Below are 23,209 nucleotides of genomic sequence, written 5' to 3'. Positions count from 1 at the left end.
CACCTTACTACACGAGAGGTCCTTCACCACATTGATAGCCTACAAATTACTGCTAGAGAGGTCCTTCACCACGTTGATAAGGCCATGCCGGATCGCAGGTAGAGTTCGGATTATAGGCGTGGCATTATATTTATTCATTGACTGGAAACTACAATTCGACACACCGACAGCTCGCGGCACCTAGTAGTATCCAGCAACACTCATTCACGGTTCGACAAAAGGCGAGTGAACTTTTCAGTTAATATACGTTTTTGGATCAGTCGCTTCAGAAATCACGCAGATCCTCTACCCACTCACTGTACGGGTGGGATCACGAATACCCATAGCTCGCTTCCGGAGCATTGTTACTTGGATATGAGCCAATATTGAATTTTGTACTTTCTATGGTAGACTTTCGAAGGGATTTCACAAATAGAAACCTTCTGGTAGCCGGAACGGTGCTTCTGACCGGTACGCTGCCAATGGTAATTCTACTAACCGTGGCGGAGCCGCCGGTGCTGTTGTTTTCTGGAGCACAGGCCGAAATTAAGGCTGTAACAACGTATGGACTCGGCTAAGTTAGGGTAGAAATCATTGCCGTATTGGATGTTCCTGTAAGGGGCGCCTCACACGCGCCACAAGGTATGCTTTCGTTGGGGTTAAACACGAAGCAAGCAGAGCATTTCCAACCATCTAAATCAAATAATGAACCCCACCCATTCTGGGAAGCATTCGCTCGCACCAAGATGCACATTGCATTGTTTACAGCTGGATTCGTCTTCCGGATTGTCCGTGAAGGAGTCATTGGTGCAGGTCCAAAGCGGAATTAGTCTCACCCGTTTGAGGCGTACTGAGAAGCCTAGTGGACAAAGACAGGGCTTCTGCTTTTCCAGTGTATCGCCATCGCCGAGCACATCGTCGTGGGTATAGTCGTCCTTATCAGGACGCAAAAAGGGACCATGTGGGTTGTACATGGGCGTGTCCGGCTCCCAAAAGGGTAGCGGCCGGTCCGCGGATACGGCCGGGGAATAGAGACGAGAGAATTGGATTCGAATCATTTCACAGCCAGCGAAATAGGGAAAGGTAAATTTGTGGCTTAGTCATTGTCATTGGGGTGAGCCTCAACCACTGTCAGTAGATGTGGTCCAGGTCGAGGGTCTTGGCTGGAGGAGCGGCTGGTCATTTTCACTTGGCTCGGCGAGTCCTTCTGAGTTTCTTCTTCCGTTGCATATGATTTCCTATATTTTTTGCGCTAGGTTCTGACATGATGTGAATCGCGGAGGAGTTGCGAATTTCTAACAGTAAAACGAACTTGGAGGTACGGCTAACTTTCAATCGCAAAGACAACGAGCAGGATGTTGTGTGTTCATCTCTTACCCCACTACACGAAGCAGTCAAATGGTGTCGGTAATTGCGAAACGACATTTGCAGATGTCGAGGAAACACCGTACCGGGATCAATAACCATACCCGAGCTCTACGAAATGACCGAAAAAATTGTCCTTAATAACAGTTGTTGGGGTTGCAATTAACTGCCGTGCCGAGCTTTTCTTACACTTTCATTATCAATATTTGGTAGAGGAGAGAAATATCCAATTGACACAATCTAAATCTGTTTGAGTTTTTTGTACCCTTAACTTGGAGCATTACTGTATAAGATAAACATCAACAGTAAGGTATTGACTGTGCAACATAACCATCCACTATTTAGACACGTGCAGGCCAAGGATTTGGAACTAGTAAATAGAGCGGATCATTGTCTTTGAGGGTGTCGGTGTAGTATTTGGAACAGGTCTCGCTTACAGGTATCTAACGCAAGAGCGCCATATATTTTGAAATGGCACCTGTAGCGCAGACACTACGTACTCAAGACCGAATGGAATTTCCCGCTTTGCTCTAGTCGTTGTAATTTACTTTACTTGTCGTCGAGTTCCAATATATGCTGACAATAGCATAACCACTAAACGAAAGCAAGTCAAGATATATCGTTTTCAGTAATTGCTCCAACGCATATTTTTTTTTGAGGCTACGGAAGTTCTTTCCTTTTCAAACAACAATATAGAATTAGCGCCGAAAGCCTTCGCCACAGCGTAAAAAGGTCTAAATTATAGAGCAAAGGCTAATATAAGCTCGTCAAACGATCACAAAGAAGCGACGTTTCCCCGTAGCCATCCGAATCACCCCATTTTCAAAGATCATTGTCGATTTCGGCTGGACTGAACATCCCGGGTACGGCACTACGCTCAGCCATCATGGCTTGCTGCTGCTCTCTCGCAGCCTGCTCTTGTTCTTCGGCAAACAGGGCTGAGTTGTCTTCCGCGTTAAACTCCTTCAGCTCGATCAAAAAGTCTCGCAAATGCGTCTTGAACGTCAGTAGATCCATCTTGACGTCAAGCATACCCTCGACAAACTTGCCGACTTGTGATCGGGCCAGATTGGGAAACGAAGTGAGCAGCAAGCTCGATATGTGCTCGCGCAAAAAGGACGGATTCGTCGTTCCTGCCGGCTGCTGGGATGGGTCGAAGAGGGGCACCGTCACTTGGTTCATTTGCACGAGATGGAACATGTGCCGCAGCAACGTAGCGTGCATCTTGAATCCAGACTTGTGCAGCCGATCCGTCATAACTGCAAACACATCCTGAATCAGCGAAAGCAGATACTGCTGGTAGAATGCTTGCGCAACGTTGGGAGCCTTACCGACATTAACCAGCAGTTCGTTCAATATATCCAAGCCCTATGACAACAAAGAAGCAAAGTAAGTGAGTGAGAATACCTACACAAACAACACAGCAAAATCTATATCGCACACGACCCGTCCCACCGGACTCACCGTATCGGAGATATTTCGTTCCGTGTGCTTCATCGCCCAAACAATAGAGTGAACAACCAACTTTTGATGCTCGGGCGGTATGCTGAACAAGGCCGGGAAGCAATGCTCGTTGATTGCCTTGAGAAACTCGAAGAATCGAATTCGATGTTCCGGAAAGTCCTCAAAGTTCTTGGTTATCATTTCCAGTGTCACTTCAAAGACAGCCTCCATGATGCGAGGGACGTCGTTCACTACATTATTGCGTAGCTTCTCCACAACAACGGCGAACAACTTGAGCACCTCGGGATCGCGTGCACCCGCAATGTTGCGCTTGTAGTCACCCAGTATGGGGTCGAGGACAGGTGGAATGAAGCCCTCGGCAACAGCCTTTGGCTCGGCCTCAGGCGGTCCACTCGTGTCGATAAAGACAATTAGCAGCCGCAAGACTTCCTTCTTGGCACTCCTCATTAGTCGAACCAGACTCATCTGAGTCGCAATGGCCCCCTGCTGTGCGACGGCCGCGGATATTCGTTCCGAGTATACCTTATAGACGTTGAGCATGTCTAAAAAGAAGGTTTGTAGCTGATGTGTAAAGAGCGAACCGGCCGCACCGCACACACGGTTGTTGGTCTTGAGGATCTTTACGATTTCTTTGATGGTGTTTGGCTCTACCAAAGTCTCCACGTTTTTTGCCGCGTGTTCCATAATCATCCGCCAAGTCTGGTTGGGCTGTTCCATCAGTTTGGCGAGTACCGCTTTCCGATCGATCGTCACCGAAGGGCCCTTGTCCGATAACATGGTACCTACGGATTCGTAAACGGACTGTATTTGATGGGGCTCCAAGTCGGACACGATCGATCCCAGCGAATCGACTAGTTCAACGACGAACGGCACCGACTCGTCGGGTTGCAGTGTGACAAATTTCCGTTTGCACTTGATGGTGATCTTCAAAAAGGTGTCACAGGCCATGTCCTGAACGCCGGGATGTGTCTCGTGCATAAACTCGAACTGCTTGTTGGCTACCGTTTTCAGAAACTTCCAGTGTGCCTTAAGGAAGCGTGGATATTGGCCAACCACGTACATTATATTGGATGCCACAACAGCCTTGTTGTCTTTTCCACGCTTCATTTCACACAAACCAAGCAGATCCTTAATAACAGTGACGAGGAAGCGCTTCTCCTCGTCCTCCGCCATGGCGCCAGAGATCGATCCGATAGCCCAACAGAGCGTATTGAGGTTGTTCCAGCTCCAAGCAGACCCGTCCACTTGCGCAGCAAGCCGTGATAGCATGATCGTCTCCGTATCTTCAGGGTTCAAATGTGTGAGGTACACGAGAGCGTCCCTCATGGTCTTGTACTGAGCAATCACGTCCGTGTCCTTGGTTGTCTCGCGAACGATATCCCCATTTTCGTCCTCGACAATTAGCACTTCCTCCGGCTTGGCCATGTTTGTGATCATCACTTGCCGAATCCCGTTCAGTACCGGAGCGTACAGGAATTTGCGCGATTGCGTACCGCCATTATTGGTAGCACCGCCGTTGAGCTGCAAACCCATGGGAGAGACGGGCATACTGCGGGTCATGTTTCCGTGATGCGGAATCTGCTCCGATTTGTACAAGTCCTCCGCCAGCATGTACCAGGCCTCGAGACAAATACGAAAAATCTCGGTTTCTTTAATTTCCGATATCCGTACCAAGTACAACAAACCCGCAATGAGTGCTTGATGAGTCTCCGGGACTTCCAGGACCCTCAAATGCGCTTGAAAAAAGCCGGAGAGAAACAGCGCCAGCTTTTGCAGAAACTCGCAGTCTTGTTCGGTGCCATTCTCGTAGGCTGGTTGTAGGTCGGTTTCGGGAGAGAAAATATCCGCCAGTCGTGTAAGAAAGGACGTAAAGAGACTGCGAAACCGGGGATCGTAGGTCGGATCCAGATCTCGTAGACTCCCAATTTCGGTCAGACAATCGAGTGCGTCGTTGCGGAACACCTGCACGGGCAAGAACTTGTGCACCAGTGTATCGATGAGGTTCGTTTGGAAAATAAATCCGAGCGGAATCCAGGTAAGAAACCTCTGCAAGGTTTGCAAGGTCACTCGCAGGAGTGACGGCCGCTGGGAATGTTCCAGAACAAATTCGCAGAGCTGATATACCTGAGCGAACTCCCCGTTCAACGATTCCTTCATGCGCTTGACCTTTTCCGTCACCATCTGATCGCGCGAAAAGTCAAAGACCTCCTCGGACAGGAGTTTGAGAATCTGCATATTGTTCTCGCACAGGACCTCCGAAGTTTTGGAGCTTCCCACGAGATCGGTAATAAAGTTTGGCCAGTTGTGGGGCCATTCCTGTTTGAGGATCTCCACGAGCGTCAGATTCAGCTTACCAACAAAGACGCGTTCTTTCTGCAACACCGATTCATCCCCGGAACTCATGTGAATGATTTTCCCCACGACGTAATTGCGAATGCCTTCTCTCTGTTCGGATGGCAGAATTTTCCACCGCGTTTGTATGGCATTGTCGAGTACCTGGAGTCCAAAGAATCGTGCTTGTGCATTCTGCGCTTGTTCAATAATGGCGTCCGCTTTGGTCCAGAGCCCGTCGACTTCTTGTAACTGCATGAGGGTCTGGTTGGCCAGAGCTTGATGCGGATCACCGGAACTGTACGCTGCTGTAACGACTCGATCGAGTGCGGTAACGTCAAAGGTTTCCGGCTGCAACAGGCTTTGCGTCAAGGCGGCAAAGTCGGTCATGGTGTCTCCTTCCGGTACAATCGAACGAACTGCAACGTCCTATTGTCGAGTTGTGAGGCACTCTCACGAACGTGGAGGAACAAGCGCGCACGAGTCCAATCCAGATAACGGGTGTGGAGACGATGGTTCGTTGTCTCGCAAAATCGCTCACAGTCGTCGAGAGAGCGAATTTGCCTCTACGTAGAGTTCTACGTAGATTTGTACGAAACGAGCGTGGGACAGACAGGGAGTCGTCGGGACGCCAAGGTGCAACCAAGGAGGAGGGAAAGACCCTTTTTTTCTCTACACGCGTTTGTGTGTGTGTGTACGTGTACTAGAGCTAGGAGAGATTGGATCGGAGAATCCGACTACGTTAACCTTTGAATGCGAGACCCAAAGATGCTCTATAACTCCAGAGGCCAGTCGTTGGGATTGGGGAATGACACTAGTTGGGTGATGCACCCCACAGAGAGAGAGAGCGAGAGCTACCCGAATGTACTGCGGGGGGCAATCACCGCACGGTGTGTGTTTTGTTTCCGTTCGCGCCCGCGCTGCCGAATACACCGTCACCCACCTACCCACCCGTACGAAGGACAAATCGACTTCTCGCCGGACGGCGCACTGATTGTTGACCGTTGCCGCAACGACGGAACGACGCGCAACGTAGCTAGAGGTATACGGGAAAAAAACCTCGCGTCCCGAACCGTTTGGAAAGTTCGAGCACCCGATTACGATCAACTAAAAAGGAAAAAACCCTTCTAATTCGTCAACGTCCGCATTCATATCGTTCGGACGTCTAGTAGATATTATAGTCTTATAGTTCGCGTTGGATACTAGTAGGTGAGACGAAAGCCAGTCTGCTAACAGTGTGTGTGTGTGTCGGAATGAGGTCCGTGAAGAATTCTCTTGCGGGCCGACGAGACACCATGCGACACGGAACAGAACAAGCGAGGGGACTTTCTACGTCACAACGCGGGGGCAATCACGTGACTGTGTGAGAGCAACAAACTCGACACCCGCGAGTAGAACGACGACACATTTTGCGAAAGGTCCAAGCTCTCTCTCCCCAGCACACTTGGAACACTTGTTTCGATTCCAAGGTCTCTTTCCAACCGATTCGACGAAAAGATTGGTTCGATTCGGGACCATTTCCTTTCTTCTTTCATTAGCCAGCTAGCTACATTACATATAGTTATTGTCACCAGGTATACAGATACATATACCTTGCGGTTGGTATCGTGCCTCCTAAACTAGACAGGTGTTTGGTGTCCCGTTACGTGAGACCGCCGCACTCGTTCCTTTGACGATCCCTGTACCAATCCGATCGTGCGACTGCAGTGTAGCACGTCGGTCCCTGTCCCTGGTGTGCCCCGCAGCTTGTAGTATCGAATCACCAACTGTTTTACCGAGAGAGAAAAACACACGACCCAATGGGATCCGACAGTGAAGACTACGAATACTATGCCTATTCTTCGGAAGAAGAAGTAGACTACGCCATGACTGACGAACAAGACGAAGAAGCCATGGCGTGGGAAACGGATAATCCGAACGCGCCACCGAGTACCTTTTCTTCCGGTAAGTTGAACATTCACTCGCCCACGTACACTTGTTTACAGACACACATGACGAGCCTCGCAAACACGTCCAAAGAATAAAGATGCAAGGGGCCTAGACACGAAACTAGTTCCAGGAGTACCACCAATCGTGGGAAGTTGGTGGAGTGTCAAATCACGGAAATTGTTGCTTTGGAAAAGGTCGCACGCGTGTACCCATACACGCACCTATGCACTCACAACGCCATCACCACCTTGCTCGTTTTTCATTTGGCTTCCTTGCATCACCAGGTATCGTCGCGTCCGGAAAATCTGGTATTCGCATGTCCAACGCCGAAGACTTGCGACCAGAACTTGATCGACGAGTCAAGGATGTCACGGAAGTCCTCGACGTACCCGAACCAGCCGCAATGGTACTACTCAGCCAGTACAACTGGAGCAAGGAAGAATTGTTGGAAGCGTACATGGCCAACGCCGACAAACTACTGAAAGCACACGGTGTCTACCGTCGCTGCGGACATGCGCTAAATCCGCCGTCCAATCGGACCAAGTCTTGCGCAATCTGCTACGATGATGACGTGGACGAAATGCTCGCCATGCCCTGTGGACACGAATTTTGCCTCGACTGCTGGCACGACTTTTCCGTCGCCGCCATTGCCGAAGGCCCCGTGTGCATCAACACCACGTGTCCACACGCGGGATGTCCCGAAAAAGTTACCGCCATCGAATTCGAACGGTCCCTGGGGAAACAGCACGTGGACTACCAAAAATTCCTTACCTACCAAATTCGATCCTTCGTCGAATCCAACGGATTGTCACGCTGGTGTCCGGGAGCGGGTTGCGAGCGTGTCGCGTGTGCGGTATCTGCGGCCGCCATGGAGTCGGAAGGGAGCGTGGCCACCTGTGATACCTGTGCGACCTCCTTTTGTTTGCGCTGCGGCCAGGAACCACACGCTCCGGCCAGTTGTCCCGAAATCGCTCTGTGGATGGAAAAATGTCGGAACGAGTCCGAAACCGCCAACTGGATTTTGGCCAACACCAAATCGTGTCCCAAATGTATGTCGCGGATTGAAAAGAACCAAGGCTGCAATCACATGAGTAAGTGTCGTCGGAACTCGAAACGCATTACACCAAAAGTGTCGTGGTGCTCTACTCACGTCCCTTTTTCCAACTTGGTTTCGTTTATGACCAGGCTGCCAACGCTGTAAATACGAATTTTGCTGGATTTGCATGGGCGACTGGAGTGAACACGGGGCCAACACGGGCGGCTACTATAAATGCAATAAGTATGATTCCGACCAACCATCGAGCAGCGGCCCGGTAGATCAGTCCGATGCTGCTAAGGCCAAACGGGACCTGGATCGTTACTTGCACTACTACAAACGCTACCACGCACATTCGGAAGCTCAGGCGTTTGCCAGAAAGCAATTGAAAGAAACGGAAGGCCGCATGGTGCTTTTACAGGAATCGTCAGACAACGGGAAGTGGTCGGACGTGGAGTTTTTGAAAACAGCCAATGAACAGTTGGTGGAATGCCGCCGTGTTTTGAAGTACACCTACACTTTTGCATACTACTTGGATCCGCGGCTAAAAATGCAACGGGAACGATTCGAGCATCATCAAGAAATGCTGGAGCGCTTCACCGAAAATTTATCGGAACTTTCGGAAAGACCCTTGGCAGAAATGGACCGGACGGATGTCGTGAACCAAACACGAGTCGTAGATCGCTTTATGAGGAACATTTTGAAATACGTGGAGGATGGTATGGATGAAGTTTAAGGCTCATCCCCAGCGATCCTTTCTGTTCTTACAGAGACTGGTTGGGTTAAACGAAAGAGGCAGAGGAATTTTGCTCCTCGAAATCATAAAACAATTTATTTTAAGTACATTACGCATTTCAAAAGTAAAAGACGTTGTAAAAAGGGAAAAACAAAACAATAGTTGCGTCGAAATGTAAGCAAGTCCTACGCCATACGTACCAATCAGTAGATCTTGGCAAAACGCAAGTCGGAACAGTTGAGGGCCAATGTCAGACGATGAATAATTAGCTCGACAACGTTACAAGTCTTTTAAAGCAGTATGTGTGTGTAATAATAGAAAGATTATAATGCTAGCTGCAGGGTGATCCAACACAAAGGTGAGTGGCGTTATAACACGTCCACGTTGTTATCTAGGGAAAGTGAATATTGGGAAATTTCATCCGAAGAAAGTCCAAGGAGAAATTTCGTCTCGGAAAAGGATTGTTTACACTTCCGCGGATCGATGCGTGCTCGAGGCCGCAGTGTACTCCAGCTCGATTTCGTCGAGAGCGGTCGACGCAGCCTGATCGTCGTCCACAATGGTCCGCTTCGCCGTCTCTTGGCGAGCCCGGTCGGCGGCTTCCGACCGAGAGAAATTGACAAGTTCCTTCAAAGGAACACGGACAGTATCCGTTGCTACTCGCTTATCAATCGCTCCTTCTTTCCAGTTCGACTTGAGCTGCGTCATGAGCTGCCGTGCCATATTCTTCGTGGCACTATCGGGAATCACGTTCGTGTAGGCGTTCACTTCACTACTTTCGTCACCTTGCTGCAACTGCATATTTACGTCATCCAGCATTTCCTTGGCTAGTTTGCTGCCGATAAAGCTGCTTTCAAGCTTGCCGTCAAGGCACGCCGCCATGGCCGTGTTGTAGGTCAAGACGTTGGGATTGACGTTTCGTGATCGCATACGCTTCAACCACTCATACGCCATTGTGGGCTGCCTTTCTTCCGCGCTGGCACACGAGGCAATGGCCGTCGTATAAGAAACCACTGAGGGCTCTACCCCTGCCTGCAACATGCCGAGAATGATACCTTCACATGCCTGGTAGTTTCCTTGTTTGGCGAGTCGCTTGAGGGCAATGTTAAAGGTAATAATATTTCCTTCCGTATCGTGCGTTTGTTTCATCTTGTCGAGGACCAACAGCGTCAATTCCTGTTCGTCGCAAATCTCGCACACGTTGACGACCGTGTTGAAGACCGACAGTGGAGGTTTGTCCGCCTTGAGGTCTTCCGAGAGCTTGACCCAGTCGAGCAAGACGGCCGTCGCCTTTTTGCTCTTCTTCGCTTTGGCACAGCACGTGACGACGTTCCGCCACACCCAGTTAGACGGTTTCAACGATCGCTCCAACATGAGTTCCAGCACCTTGACGGAGAGCTGCCACTGGCCGTCTTCGACGGCCTTATTAATGGCCCGTTTGTGGATAAGGGTACAGGCCCGTTGCGCCGTGGAGGATCCGAGTGCAATCATGATGTCTCCCCGATCGGGTGCGACGCCCTTGGCTTTGCTGGCGGCGGTGAGTAGCCGGAAGGCGAGGGCATCGTTGCCGAGTCGCTCGGCGGCGATGACCCCGCAGGCGAGTATCGCGCGACCAGCTTCGGTGGCCGCAATGGTATCTAAATCGTACCCGGAGGCCTTGCAAATGGTGAGGACGCTGAGGACGGCTTCATCGTCGTGGACGGCACGGGAAACCGCGCAGCGTGCCACGCGATCAAAGGTTTCCAAAGACGGCGTTTGGGCCTGCTCGACGACGACGGTTCGGAGGAGTGCCAGGGCGTGGTCCACGGAACCTTCCTTGACCAAAGCCTGGATGAGTTTGTCGTAGGTTTCGAGTTGGAGTGGTGTGTTGGCCTGTTCCATGGCGGCAACAATAGCGAGGGCGGTGTCGATTCCACCAAAGCCCTGGTGCGTCGAGTCCGTACCTTGTTCCCCGAGACAGGTTTTGACGCAAAAGTTTCCGAAAGTATCGGGGATGGCGTATCCCTGCTCCACCATTTTTTCGAGTATTTTGCGAGCGGGTTCACTGGCACGGGCACCCTGCAAGCGATTGGCCATGCAGGCTTCGAGAGTCGTGAGGTATACGGATTCCGGAACGGTTGTGTTGGCAAAGCGCCTCGTCAAGGTCTTGAGTTTCCGGGTGGCAGCCTTCCAGTGTCCGAGGGCGGCCTTTTCTTCAATCTGCGCCATTAATTCTTTGACTTCGTATTCCGGATCCGACTCGTCGCGAAACGTGACGATACGGGCCATTTCGTATTCCTGCGCATACGTACAATATTTGTTCCACACCCAAACAGAGAAACCGTGTGAGCCAAGTCAGGTCGGAAACGATCGAAGGATGCGTTGGGGTGGTACCATAGCCATGCCGGTGAACGTACCGTTTGACAATCGTCTTCAATGCCGTCTTCGTTGACGATACATTCAGGATCCGGCAATCCGACGGCCTGTCGCAAGCGTACACGTAATTGTCCGGTCGTCCCTTCCAAGGTCAAGGAGCGGGCTTGGAGTTCGCGTTTGAGTTCCCGAAACCGGAGTTTGGAAATGCTGTCGGGCGTCAAGAGTTCATCCGGAGTGTGGATGGGATCGGTGGACGTCGCGTCGGTAGTGGTACTGGCGGATACGGCCGTGCGGGACTTGTACGATGGCGTCGTTGTGGGTGTCGTGTTGTCGTCGACGAGGTCCACGCGTGGGACGACCAAACCACACAGGCGGCGCCCAAAACCCACACAAAGGCAAGCTTGGGTGTGTTGCGCATAGTAAGGTTCACGCTGGACCCGAGATCCAAAAGGGAGAGAGAGAAAGAGAGGATCTAACCTAGAAGATCGGGTCTCGTTCGAACACTGCACCAAATGCAAGCACCGGAGCAGACAAGGTCAAAGATGGGTCGAGAAAAGTCGGTAAGGGTCCTCGACTTGACGCTGTGAGTGAATGGCAACAGGTTCGTCCTTGTGGGAGAAAGAAGGGAACGAAGCGATGGGAAACCTTGGTTATGGGAGTCGCTAGCCAGGCAGATTGTTTACTGTCAGTGAGTGGGTAGACAAACGGTAGGTAGGTAGATAATTGGAGAAAGCAAGGTAACAAACAGATCGGTAGATTGGTGTAGAGCGTGGGGGGAAGAGTCAGCAGAAATCGCAACACTCCAGAGACGTGAAACTCGGAATCTCGTTGTGTTTTGTGGATTGAGACGGGACAACGACAGGCCAGCTATCGATGCACACACACACGCGACCGAAAACCTCGGGTCGGGCGGGGCTATTCGGAATTCACAAGGTATCCTTGACCGTTCGAAACAAGTCAGTCAGTCAGTGACAGTTACTCACTCTAACTGACCCACGCAGTTCGTACACGTACTCGAACGCATACACAGAAGCACGCTTCTCACCCGAGCGACTGATGTGGAAACGACCACGCCGACATACCACCGGCACCCGATTCTTTTACGGGGATGAGTCGTTGGGGCGCACTTCTCCTGACGATCGGATGAGGTACGTCTCACTACCCCGATTGACTCAGGTTCGCGTCCGTGACGTGTTGTCGTCTACGACAAACTACATACATCGCATGATTTCGTTGTCTCTAGCTGACTGAAATAAAATGATATATAATTACGTCCGTGGCGTATCCAACGGAAATACAGTTCGATTTCGGAAACCACGCGCTATAGTTGGTATGCACCACAGTCATCACCAGCACCATCCACACAACGATTTCTTCCGTCATCCGTCACGCGCGTCCGCGTACAGGAGTCGCAGCGACCGTTCGGTTCGCAGTCCGCGATCACAGTCAACCCTACCCCTCGAGGGTTCGTTTCCAGCGATGACGATGACAACAACAAGAACAACGACGACCCAACTCGATGTTCCCGAAACAAGTCGCTCTCACAGTCAAGTGTCGTTCGCTCGATTCGTTCACGGCCAAAACGTTGGCACACTCGTCGCAACAGTCAGTCTACTCCAAACGCTCGACTCGACTCGCCCCACATTCGCAGTCTCGGAGTGATATATCGTTTCGTCACTATCGTCACTGGAAAGATGCATTCTCCGTTCACAACCGCCGCGGCGCTGATCCTCACCAGTCTCTGGTCCACTACTCGCTACTACGGCGAGGCCTATTCCGTCCCCTTTTTCGCCACACGCCGGTCTGCGCTCACCATGAAACGCGGTCGCGGGAGTCTCGGACGTGAAGTCGGTGGGCGTCCGTCACCCGCCAACAACAGCAACAACAGCAACGGGACCGAGTTTGGGCTCGTCACTCAACTGGTGTCCCATCCCGGCTGGACAAACCTTACCCACTACCGAAGGCAAGGTCGGGTTCCTCGATACCAACCTACCCACCATGAAGAACGGCAACACCAATCCGACCGGAGCGGTGGCCGCCGTCCGCTACGACGACAACATCTACTGCTTCGCCAGTGCCTGTCCTTCCTGTCAGGTACCCCTCTCCAAGGCCAAGATACTCCCCGCCAACGAAGAAACGAAACAGCGGGCGCCGCGATTGACGTGTGACTTTTGCAAAGCCACGTACAGTTTGGGTGACGGATCCAAACTGCAAACGACCGAATCGGGAGGTATTCTCGGTGGCGTCGTCAAGTCCATTTTTGCTTCGCAAAGTTCCGGGCCACTCAAACTTTACAAGTTGGGAGAGCAAAAGGGAAAACTGTTGATTGTCGTAGATTAGTGACAACCACGATGACATACCGAGTAGTAATATTGGTACTACTTACACTTAATCTGTAGTTGCTGCCGAATGTAGTCCGCTCTAGTGGTGCCATTGCTTGCAAGGGTATGTCCCAAAAACAAACACATGGTAACAAACACACACACACACATATAAAGTGTCCAACAAGGCTTATTGTTGTCTAGCATTTTCTCACTCCTTAATCGGAGGAGGCGGGACCTTGGAGGCATCGACGGGACTGAGCAGGGTGGAAATCCAGTTGCCTACCGAGAGACCGCCGGGTCTCGGCTTGCCCTTGACGGCAACTTCAATCGGATCGTCCGGGTACACTTTGAGATTGTAACCGAATTCGAATTCTTCTTCCGACCCCCGCAGCTTAGGATACGTTCGGACAATAGCTTTACGCAAGGCTTCGTCGTTGGCGTACACGGCGTCCGAGACCTGAGCGTTGCGCGGAACGGCCACGGAGCCACACGGCAACCAGGATTGGTCGTCCGAACCAAACTGGCGGACAAAAATGGAATATTCTTGGCCACCGGTTCCAGCAATTTCGTCGTACTTGGAAGATTCCTTTTCGCGCTTGACTTGTCCCTCGGATTTGGCCTTTTTCGGTTCGGGACCGGCGCCAAAGCCCTTGGTCGCCGACAGCACCGTCCGTGTGGACCCGGCCCGGAAGGTCGGTGCCGAGGAAAAGGACGAAACCGCTACGGCTAGCAAGGTAACACCAATGACTACTCGCATGTTTTGTGGTTGTGTCTGTCGTGTGTGAACCAAAAAAAAAGATGCGAAAGCAACTGTAGTAGATCGAATGGAATTGATCGTCGTGCCACGAGAAAAAAGATGAGCTAGCGTCGAATCGAGTGTGGCGTGTTGTCGTGATGTGCTGGTGGTGGGGTTCGCGCTGGTCGACAAAAAAGTGTCCGAAGCCTAAACAATTAACAGCGTGCTCTGACGACAAGCGCAACTGACAGTGAGTCTGACTGTGACCGTGAGATTACACACTTGAAAAGTAGTGAAAGTAATAGTGGACTGTGCTATTGCAACCCTACACGAATGTAACCCCGATAACTCCGAAATCTCGGTTTTCCGTCAAGTCGTCGACCGGAATACCAGTACTGGATCTCGTCCGACCAACCTACCGGTAATTTTCCACATCATAAACTCGTTACGGTACTCCATAGAGAAATCCGAGGACCGTCAAGTTTCACTTGACGGACAGCAAGACTCGCGTGCTACGTGGAATCTTCCATCATCCGTACAATGGACGGATACGGGTCTCTCTGGAAATGGGGCAACTTACAGTTGCCTAATATTAACAGGAATCACTTGATCGCTGATGACAGTGATTTTGTGGCGCTACGGGTGCATTTTATAGATAACCTGGATCGCTTTCTTTTAGTTCTTTTCAACATTTTTCAAAGCCTTTACCATGGCACGAGGAGCTCAAGCCAAGCTGCGGCGTCGAAACCGCAAAGGGGACGATGAGGAAGCAGTGATTGACATGTTTGGTCCCAAACAAGGCGGCGCCGAAGCCACAGGAACGAGCGATTTCGACGAAATTCCCATGCCACCTGGACTCGCGAGCGGTACCACGTCCGAATCTCCCGTCGAAGCTGACAACAGCGAAGAAGAATCAAACCTGCCCAAAAAGAAGAAGAAAAAGAGTAAGCCGACGGCAAAAGAGCCGCTGGCCGGTACAGCCAGTAGCGCCGGTAGCACCAATGGCATTAAGCGTACCCCACTGATCCTACTCATTCTCATGACGGGAACCACCCTTTTACCCGCCTTCATCTATGCTGGTGACTACTTGAGTACCTTTATGGCCAAGAATCATATCATGGGACAAATTGGTTTCCGGATGGGCGTGGGCGCCGTTCCTCGCAAACGTGTCGTTTCCTTCTACGAAAAACACTCACCGGAAAAGCTAGAAGAGGTACCTAATATTCTTTCCAAGCACTATGGTGACTATCCCAAGCTTATTCGAAAGCTCGAACGCAAATACCAAGATTACGGGTATTTTTTGGGTTGGGAAGAAGACGAGGCCCCTATGCGCTTGGCGCTGGATCAGGTTCACGCAATGTACGAAACGTGGGTAACCGACTACTGGAATCGTTACGCACCGCAGCCCCTCAAGACGGCGGCCCGAAATATGCGGTACAATTTCAGCTTTCTCTACAAAAAGCTGCGCAAAGCCTGGAAGAAGCAGGTGTGGCCGCATCTGGAGCCGTTTTTGGGCGTGCCCGACAAGCGAGCGGCGGAGAAACAAAAGCGCAAAGATGCGGCTGACGCCCGGAAGCGCCGTGCGGGATCGTCAGCAGGTACAAGAAGAAAGAACACTGACTATCGGGATGATGTGGAAGAAGATTGAATAGGGTATGTAGTCTACGTAATTCTAATGCAGCTTGCTGTTCTCAATTCTCTGGTTAGGATTGGTCTATAGGAATTGTGATTATATGTAGGGTCTATACAAAGGAGGGTGTTCAGAAACAGTCAGGTGTAGGGTTCCTCACGAGCGAAGATACGACATGTTTCCAATGAGAAAGTAAATCGAATGCCTTCCATGGATTGAGATACTGCCGTTGAAACCTCTCATGAGTTCGGTTTAAAGACCCTCCATGTTGAGAAATATGTTGGCTCGAATGTCCTCACTCGGGTTATCGCCAATGGCCAGAAGGTCGTGCAAAGGGTGGTAGGCCGAGCGGGCGTTCAGTTGCATGAGAGAGTTACGAACTGCACGCCGCGCCACAACCTCAGTGAACAACAGCAAAAGACAACACAGCGTTGCCGAAATCGACGGAGTAAAGTATTTCGAGAGGAGGCTCATTCTTCGTGAGTGTACTCTTCCAGGACGAACCCACACAAGTGAAAGTGACAGTAAATACAGAGTATGGGTGTTGTCAAGAAGAGCGTCAAAGGAACTGTACATTCGGCGGCACACGGAGACAAGAAGTTCTCTTCCCGTCTGAAACGGGGAACGCTATCTGGGCAATAATCTTAAATACATCGATAACCTGCGCGACGCTTCAACCGCGAAAAGCTAGAGTCATTCCGGGAAATGTCGACATCATCACACTAATGACAGCTCAACAACCTTTTTTAGAGAATTCACCATAAAAAGCTTTAAGTCGGGAATCTGAACGGACAGTTTTGTAGTCGTACTAGTCAAATTTACGACCAAAAGAGAACACACTGGAATGCCGGACTGAACACTTTCGTGTCCGAGCGAGGATCTCCTATGGAGATGCAGTCATTTTGATTGACAGTAACAGTTGTCAGATCTGTCCACATGTTTCAGGTGAAATAACCCGGACGCGGAGTATGATCTAGAGAGACGAGTAGAGAAAATTAGAAGTTCCGTCTGATCGTCGTCGACGCCAGCGCTTTTTCCATGATATGCCGAACGGGGATGGTAAATTCTGAACTGCCAATTACTTTGTTGGTCTGCTAATATGAGCCGACAACTTCTGGCTGTCACAGTATTGCATTTCCTTGTGGAACTGTCAAATGCGTCAAGACCCAATCAAATTTGCTTTGCCGAGCCGAACAAACAGACATTTCCGCAATGGGCACTCACCATTGGTTTCGCAACGGCGCTTCCTTTTCTCGCAGCATTTCCGCAATCTACATCAGCGGAAATCGTTGAGTGGAATCTTTCCAACGGTAGCGTTCGGCTAGAAAATCCGTTATCGATCGTATTGGAGTCAACGAATGCTGCCACCAGCCAACGGCCTCTGACGCTTCGCAATCCACAACTTATTGGTAGTGGCGGCGGCGGCGCCGTGTTTGCCTTTGACGATTCTTCCACCTTGATCAAAGTCAGCTGGGAAGCCAGTGCCAAATCGGTCGAACGAGAATGTCGGACGTTACAAGCTTTAGAGAAGAAGAATGTGGAAGGGGCAGAACGGTGCTTGGGGCGATACACGTATCCCGCCGATGCCCCCGCAACCGACAGCGAGTCATACAGCTCTAGCGTAGTGGCAGCACCACGCCGTGTCATGATTGCCGTCGACCCGTACGTTCCCGATGCCGTTGCGAGTATAGCAGAAGTCTCAAAAGGGAAGCAGCCTGATGCGGTCGCCCAAATAGTACGAACTATGGTCCAAATGCTGGGGGCAAATGTGGTGACGATCGATGTTCAGCCGCTAATTTCGAAAGAAACTGGTAGCGTTCTTTTCATTGACATGACCGAAGCCCAAAATCTGTCTCCACCCTACTCATTTCTCGATAGAACTCTCATGTCATCTTTCACCACCGAAATGTGGACGCTGATTCCGGAAAAGTTTTACCCGTTAGCTTACAGAACCGTCGGCAGCAAAATTGATGCTCTTCGAAGGCAGGGAATTGAACTCTCTTCCGAGGCACTAGAAATTCTGGAGGCGCAGACCGACTTGCAATTAATGAAGTAACGTAGAAATTGCAATGAATTACCCTTCTTGGTCCAGGACATGGATTCCGCTGCCTCCTTGCCGTTGTTTGGGAAATAACCTTCTCGAGAGCATCACTGAATACAAATCCGGCAAGGCTTATTCATGCTGAATCTCTAAATTTGTACAATCATGAAATTTGGAATCATTGGAACACATTGCATTTTTTTAAGCAATGCTGGGTTCCACTTCGCTCGCCTATTCAGAAATGGTTTGGGGCTTGTTGACAGCGAGTCAAGTCAGCCTTCTTGTATACCACAAAGTCCATTTGCAGTCGTGTATACTTCAAAGTGATCACGTGTTCGACATCAGCAGGGTGTTGAACCGCAAACCTAATCCGATCGTGGCTTGCCTCATGGGAAGTCTGCTATTCAACCGTGAAATGAATGGTTCTCTTCCAAGTGGAAAGATCGCCAGCGAAGAAGGTGATGTGTTCATGCGCCATCAATTTACAGTTCTTCCACCCAACTAACATATTACGGATTCGACTCGGTCTTCAATTTTCTTCCATCTCACAGTCAATCATACCACCGAAGCGACGATGAAGTTTTCTTCGCTAGCAGTTTTCGCGCTCGCCACCGCGGCCTCGGCTTTTGCTCCGGCAGCCTTTCGACCGAGCAGTGCTGCTTTTGGCGTGGCACAGTCAAAAGGACCTTTGGCAAGCCGACGTTCGGCCGATGCACTCTTCATGAGTTCCACGGAGGCCGCTTCGAAGGAAAGCTTTGAATTTACGGTACGTTCATGAAAGACCAAAGAGGTACTTTGCCTTAATCGCTCTTTCTGGCATCTGACAATCCGGTCTTGCCGCGTTTTCTACAGAGCGATGTCGGCCGAGTGATGGATCTGATCATCAACTCGTTGTATTCCGACAAAGATATCTTTCTTCGCGAACTCATTTCCAACGCCGCCGACGCCTGCGACAAGAAGCGATTCCTTAGTATCACCGAGGCGGGTGAGGATGTCTCCGTCAAGCCTGAAATCAAAATTAAACCCAACTTTGACGAGAACACTATCACGATTGAAGACAGCGGTGTGGGTATGACGAAGGACGAACTCATCAACAATCTTGGTCGTATCGCACAGTCTGGTACCCGCAATTTTTTACAAGCACTGGGTGATGGATCGGCAGATGTCACTTTGATTGGGCAGTTTGGTGTGGGTTTCTATTCTGCTTACCTGGTGGCCAACAAGGTCGAAGTGGTGACCAAATCCTTACAAGATGGTTCTTCACAATACCGGTGGTCGTCCGATGCGGGCAGCTCATACACAATTGAGAATGACACGTCCGACCCTATTGACGGCTCGGGAACCCGAATCGTTTTACATTTGAAGGATGAGGCTTCCGAATATTTGGAATCTTCAAAGATGCAGGAACTTCTGCAACGGTACTCAGAATTCATTGAGTTTCCGATTTCTATCTGGAAGGAGACGACTGAATACAAAAAGGTTCCCGACGAAGAAGCCAATAAAGATTTGCCAGAGGGCGAGGAACCGAAAATGAAGACAGTCCCGGAAACAAAAGAGGGGTACGAGCGCGTCAACAACCAAAAGCCGATTTGGCTGCGACCACCTCGTGAAGTCGAGGAAGACGAGTACACGGACTTTTACAAGTCGGCTTTCCGTGCCTCGTACGACGATCCCATGAAATGGACGCACTTTGTGCTTGAAGGACAAGTGGAATGCAAGGCCTTACTCTACATTCCTGGTATGCTTCCGTTTGAACTTTCTAAGGACATGTTTGACGAAAATGCACGGAATATTCGACTATATGTCAAACGGGTCTTTATCAACGACAAGTTTGAAGACCTGATGCCACGCTGGCTCAAGTTTGTCCGTGGTGTAGTTGACAGTAACGACTTGCCTCTGAATGTGAGCCGTGAGATTCTGCAAAAATCAAAGGTGCTTTCCATCATTAATAAGCGTTTGGTACGCAAGTCCTTGGATATGATTCGAGACATTGAACAGGACGAAGACGAGGGGCAGTATGTAATGTTCTGGAATAATTTTGGCAAGTACCTAAAGGTCGGTGTCATCGAAGACGACGCCAACCGCAAGGAAATTGCGCCGTTGTTGCGCTTCTTCTCGAGCCAATCGGGCGAAGAATACACCTCGCTAGAGAAATACGTCGAGGCCATGCCCGAGGGGCAAAAGTCGATCTACTACGTAACTGGTGACGGCCGAGAAAACGCGTCCATGTCTCCCGTCATTGAAAAACTCGCGTCGAGAGGTTACGAAGTTTTGTTTGCCACGGAACCATTGGACGAAATTATGATGGAAAGTCTCCGTAACTACAAAGACAAAGATGTCGTCGACGCCGCCAAGGAAAACCTTAATTTGGACGATTCGCAAGACGAAGAGTCGAAAAAGAAGAAGGAACAACTGAGAGAAGAGTACAAACAAGTAGCGGAATATCTAGAGACCCTCCTCAAGGGCAAAGTACAAAAGGTGGTGATTTCTGATCAATTAACTGACTCGCCCGCAGCCTTGGTGCAGGGCGCGTACGGCATGAGCCCGACCATGCAACGATACATGCGTGCCCAATCTGTCGCTTCGGGCGGTAACGGTGACTTACCGGGAATGAACCAAGCTGTTATGGAAGTGAACCCGAATCATCCCATTGTGAGGGGTTTGGATCGAATGATCAAGGTCGACAAGGAGTCAACGGAGCTGCAGGACCGGGCACTTTTGATGTATGACGTTGCTGCCATGACGAGCGGCTACGAAGTGGGTGACATGAAGAGCTTTGCGGCGCGTGTCATGGGTCTCATGGACACCGGAGTTGGTGGCATATCCGACGCTGAGATCATTAGTGAAAGTCCGACGCCCACAGAAACGGAAGAACCAAAGATGGAAGCAAAGATGGAAGACAAAAAAGAAGACACGAAAGAAGAGAAAACAACAGCTGACAGTACAAGCGCAGAGGCCGTTACTGCGGAAGTAATGAGCGACGACGAAAAAAAGGCTAGCTAGAGTGTTTAGGGTAGAGAGTGACTGCGAATAGCAACAGTACTGCCTGTAGAAAAGCAACCAAAAAAGCGGATTACATCGAATACAAAGGGACGGAGAAAAAGCCTAGTTGTGTTTTAAGTAAAATTACAATTTGAATAGCGATCCATTCGTAGAAAGCAGCGTGCTTTTGTTTCGTTGCGGTAGTTTTTCAAAAGGTGCTCAAAGCGGGAAATCATCCATAGTGTTACAGCTCAACACGTCTGACGATTGCTCCCGCGCTTGCTGTGCCGCAAAAAGTCGCTTGAGCAAATCGTAGGTGGGCAAGTAAATAGCCGTCGACGGCCCAATCCAGGCAATGCGTGCCAACAATCCAGCAAACAAACTCCACACACCGTGCTGTTCCACGGTGGACGCGAAACAATCAAAAAACGAAGCCCCACCGTAATCATCCACCATGAGCTTCGTTTTGATGGTATCGAGTGGTGTCGTGACGACTGCCGCCACACATCCAGTCGCGGCGGCGGCAACAACATCTTCCCACGCTGCCGGAGGGCCCGGATCGGTAGAACTACGTGTTTGACGGACCATGTTCTTGAAGGCATCGTAGAGACCGAGCTCGAGCATGGTGAAGGGTATATCTCGATACACCACACCATCATAACCGTGAAAGAAACCTGGTAAGCCACTAGTGAGATACACGGATTGCAGAGCTTCGGATAAGCTCGAGTAGTGTCCCACTTGGAGTTGCTGCTTGACAAATTCTCCCGGGACGGCTGGATACGAGGAAACGAGAGATGATGCATGAGTAAGAAAAGGACCTACACCATTCCAAGCTGTTGCCTTGCGGCATTTTTTGCTGCACTTTCGCCACAGGATGTATGTAACTTACTAACAACCGAGCTCGCTATCAAGGCCATGGCGGCTCCCGCGGCCCGTATCAGTACTGGAGGGATCGTGTCTAAACGGTCCCGAAGGCTCTCGTTCCGTCGGTCGGCACCAACACTGCTAGCGATTGCCCGATTCCATGATTCAAAGACGGTGAATTTGATGGCTCCCCCGACGGCATCCGTACAACCATACGTCAGAAAGCCTTGATAGAATGCCACAATCCCCGCGGAAGACCAGAGATACGAAGCGGCGGCAACCAGCGACAAGCCCATGCCGGCATCACTCTGCTGGATGGTTTTGATGCAGTCTACGGGATGCGTCAACGAATCCGCCAGAAGCGTAGCCAGACTTCCGGCCAGTGCTAGATGCCACAACGGCAGCGATGATGACGACGAGGTCGATGCCGGAACCTGGTACGCGATTCCTTCTTGAGCGAGTTGTCGTGAGGAAATCAACGGCAGCGTGATCCCCGGACTCCTCGTACTGTGGATACGGCTTAGTACGGGAGACGACGATTGTGAACAATCCATCAAGGCAGTACCGTTGCCCGGCAACCGGCAAAAGTCCGTATCTAGGTGGCTGGTGGACGATACGCCGAGCGGCACACACGGAGTTGATGGCGGAACAATGGAGGGATGGATCGGAATTTGCTCGTGTTTGGGACGTACCAACGCTCCGGAACTCCTTTGAAAGGCTAAAAACCTCCCTTGAGTTAATCCCGTTCTCTTGGCGTCGGAACAAGTCGCCAAATTGGACCAGAGGATCAGCCATAGTGCTTGTTGCGAGGCATTTCTCATGGTGCCCAAGCAGAAATTCCGATGTCACACGAAAATGATGTGCGAAACGAAAACCAAAACGTGTGAGAAAGAAAGACGGCAGCAAGTTCTGATTGGACAACGTGGACACCTATCAGATGACGTCCGAGCGGAAAAGCGGTAGTCCACACGAAGGAACCCGAAGGTGAAAATGACAAATTTACCTCCCAAGAAGATGACAATTTCACACGGACCCGTTGTTGACAATGAGTCCCATCGGAAAGCGGGGTTGGACCAGATGCTCGTCGAGATCGGTGTTACATCTCTGCGACTTCCGCAACGCTAGTTCTGTATACACATCCAACCTTGTCCGTGTCGAGTTGACAACCCCAAAAGACGTTCGTTCTACCCATTTTTTCGACCAAGGCTGATATGCGACAGAGGAAAGTTGTTAACAATTGTCTCGGTCGGGAAGCACCCATTTGGCGGACCTAGCATCACTTAGACAACCGCTATCAGACAGCGACACGCCTAAGGCGTGTGTCGAGGTTCACTCGACTCTCATGCCAGTTCTTCACAGAGAGGGCGGTACAAATTTGAGCGCAGCTGGCTAAGACCAAGGTGGCACTCCAGAAGCGTTTAGGAGCGAAAAGAAACA

At 50.6% G+C, this 23,209-nt stretch overlaps 8 protein-coding genes across 8 annotated transcripts; 4 read left to right on the top strand and 4 right to left on the bottom strand.

Annotated features, from left to right (window-relative positions):
* Positions 1–2,061: 2,061 nt before the first annotated feature.
* Positions 2,062–5,967, bottom strand: PHATRDRAFT_24186 (predicted protein). Its single transcript, XM_002185447.1, has 2 exons — positions 2,809–5,967; positions 2,062–2,712 (listed from the first exon to the last, which is right to left on the bottom strand). Exons 1-2 carry the CDS (start codon positions 5,527–5,529, stop codon positions 2,167–2,169), a joined length of 3,267 nt encoding a protein of 1,088 aa, XP_002185483.1. The 5' UTR covers positions 5,530–5,967; the 3' UTR covers positions 2,062–2,166.
* A 1,414-nt stretch (positions 5,968–7,381) lies between these two features.
* PHATRDRAFT_1905 (predicted protein) lies at positions 7,382–8,735 on the top strand (the record flags this gene model as incomplete). The annotated part of the gene is made up of 2 exons (XM_002185480.1): positions 7,382–8,159; positions 8,254–8,735. Coding segments are annotated over 2 exons (1,260 nt in total), but the record flags the coding sequence as incomplete, so codon positions are not given.
* A 570-nt stretch (positions 8,736–9,305) lies between these two features.
* Positions 9,306–11,613, bottom strand: PHATRDRAFT_50546 (predicted protein; the record flags this gene model as incomplete). The annotated part of the gene is made up of 3 exons (XM_002185446.1): positions 9,306–11,117; positions 11,237–11,491; positions 11,563–11,613. The coding sequence occupies 3 exons, from the start codon at positions 11,611–11,613 to the stop codon at positions 9,306–9,308; spliced, it is 2,118 nt and encodes a 705-aa protein (XP_002185482.1).
* A 1,276-nt stretch (positions 11,614–12,889) lies between these two features.
* PHATRDRAFT_50545 (predicted protein) lies at positions 12,890–13,576 on the top strand (the record flags this gene model as incomplete). The annotated part of the gene is made up of 2 exons (XM_002185479.1): positions 12,890–13,046; positions 13,084–13,576. 2 exons carry the CDS (start codon positions 12,890–12,892, stop codon positions 13,533–13,535), a joined length of 609 nt encoding a protein of 202 aa, XP_002185515.1. The 3' UTR covers positions 13,536–13,576.
* Positions 13,577–13,727: 151 nt separating this feature from the next.
* Positions 13,728–14,276, bottom strand: PHATRDRAFT_41522 (predicted protein; the record flags this gene model as incomplete). Its single annotated transcript, XM_002185445.1, has 1 exon — positions 13,728–14,276. The coding sequence occupies one exon, from the start codon at positions 14,274–14,276 to the stop codon at positions 13,728–13,730; it is 549 nt and encodes a 182-aa protein (XP_002185481.1).
* Positions 14,277–14,872: 596 nt separating this feature from the next.
* On the top strand, positions 14,873–15,903 carry PHATRDRAFT_50544 (predicted protein; the record flags this gene model as incomplete). The annotated part of the gene is made up of 1 exon (XM_002185478.1): positions 14,873–15,903. The coding sequence occupies exon 1, from the start codon at positions 14,965–14,967 to the stop codon at positions 15,901–15,903; it is 939 nt and encodes a 312-aa protein (XP_002185514.1). The 5' UTR covers positions 14,873–14,964.
* A 2,545-nt stretch (positions 15,904–18,448) lies between these two features.
* HSP90 (heat shock protein Hsp90) lies at positions 18,449–21,069 on the top strand. Its single transcript, XM_002185477.1, has 2 exons — positions 18,449–18,692; positions 18,779–21,069. Exons 1-2 carry the CDS (start codon positions 18,501–18,503, stop codon positions 20,927–20,929), a joined length of 2,343 nt encoding a protein of 780 aa, XP_002185513.1. The 5' UTR covers positions 18,449–18,500; the 3' UTR covers positions 20,930–21,069.
* PHATRDRAFT_50542 (predicted protein) lies at positions 21,026–22,614 on the bottom strand. Its single transcript, XM_002185444.1, has 3 exons — positions 22,465–22,614; positions 21,798–22,367; positions 21,026–21,681 (listed from the first exon to the last, which is right to left on the bottom strand). The coding sequence occupies exons 1-3, from the start codon at positions 22,565–22,567 to the stop codon at positions 21,128–21,130; spliced, it is 1,227 nt and encodes a 408-aa protein (XP_002185480.1). The 5' UTR covers positions 22,568–22,614; the 3' UTR covers positions 21,026–21,127.
* Positions 22,615–23,209: the final 595 nt, after the last annotated feature.

The sequence above is a fragment of the Phaeodactylum tricornutum genome, chromosome 31, assembly GCF_000150955.2.
Source record: "Phaeodactylum tricornutum CCAP 1055/1 chromosome 31, whole genome shotgun sequence".
Classification (NCBI taxonomy): Eukaryota; Bacillariophyta; class Bacillariophyceae; order Surirellales; family Neidiaceae; genus Phaeodactylum; species Phaeodactylum tricornutum.
The sequence above is the reverse complement of the archived record's forward strand: the minus strand, read 5'-3'. Positions and strand labels throughout refer to the sequence as shown.

What these genes read in the sequence shown, in the direction of transcription:
- HSP90 (XM_002185477.1), top strand. Translation starts at nt 18,501, where the DNA reads ATGAAGTTTTCTTCGCTAGCAGTTTTCGCGCTCGCCACCGCGGCCTCG. An exon ending in AGGAAAGCTTTGAATTTACG is followed by an intron (nt 18,693 to 18,778) that starts GTACGTTCATGA and finishes CGTTTTCTACAG; the next exon opens with AGCGATGTCGGCCGAGTGAT.
- PHATRDRAFT_50542 (XM_002185444.1), bottom strand. Translation starts at nt 22,567, where the DNA reads ATGGCTGATCCTCTGGTCCAATTTGGCGACTTGTTCCGACGCCAAGAG. An exon ending in AAAGGAGTTCCGGAGCGTTG is followed by an intron (nt 22,368 to 22,464) that starts GTACGTCCCAAA and finishes CCAGCCACCTAG; the next exon opens with ATACGGACTTTTGCCGGTTG. An exon ending in GATAGCGAGCTCGGTTGTTA is followed by an intron (nt 21,682 to 21,797) that starts GTAAGTTACATA and finishes CCTCGTATCCAG; the next exon opens with CCGTCCCGGGAGAATTTGTC.
- PHATRDRAFT_24186 (XM_002185447.1), bottom strand. Translation starts at nt 5,529, where the DNA reads ATGACCGACTTTGCCGCCTTGACGCAAAGCCTGTTGCAGCCGGAAACC. An exon ending in AACGAAATATCTCCGATACG is followed by an intron (nt 2,713 to 2,808) that starts GTGAGTCCGGTG and finishes TTGTTGTCATAG; the next exon opens with GGCTTGGATATATTGAACGA.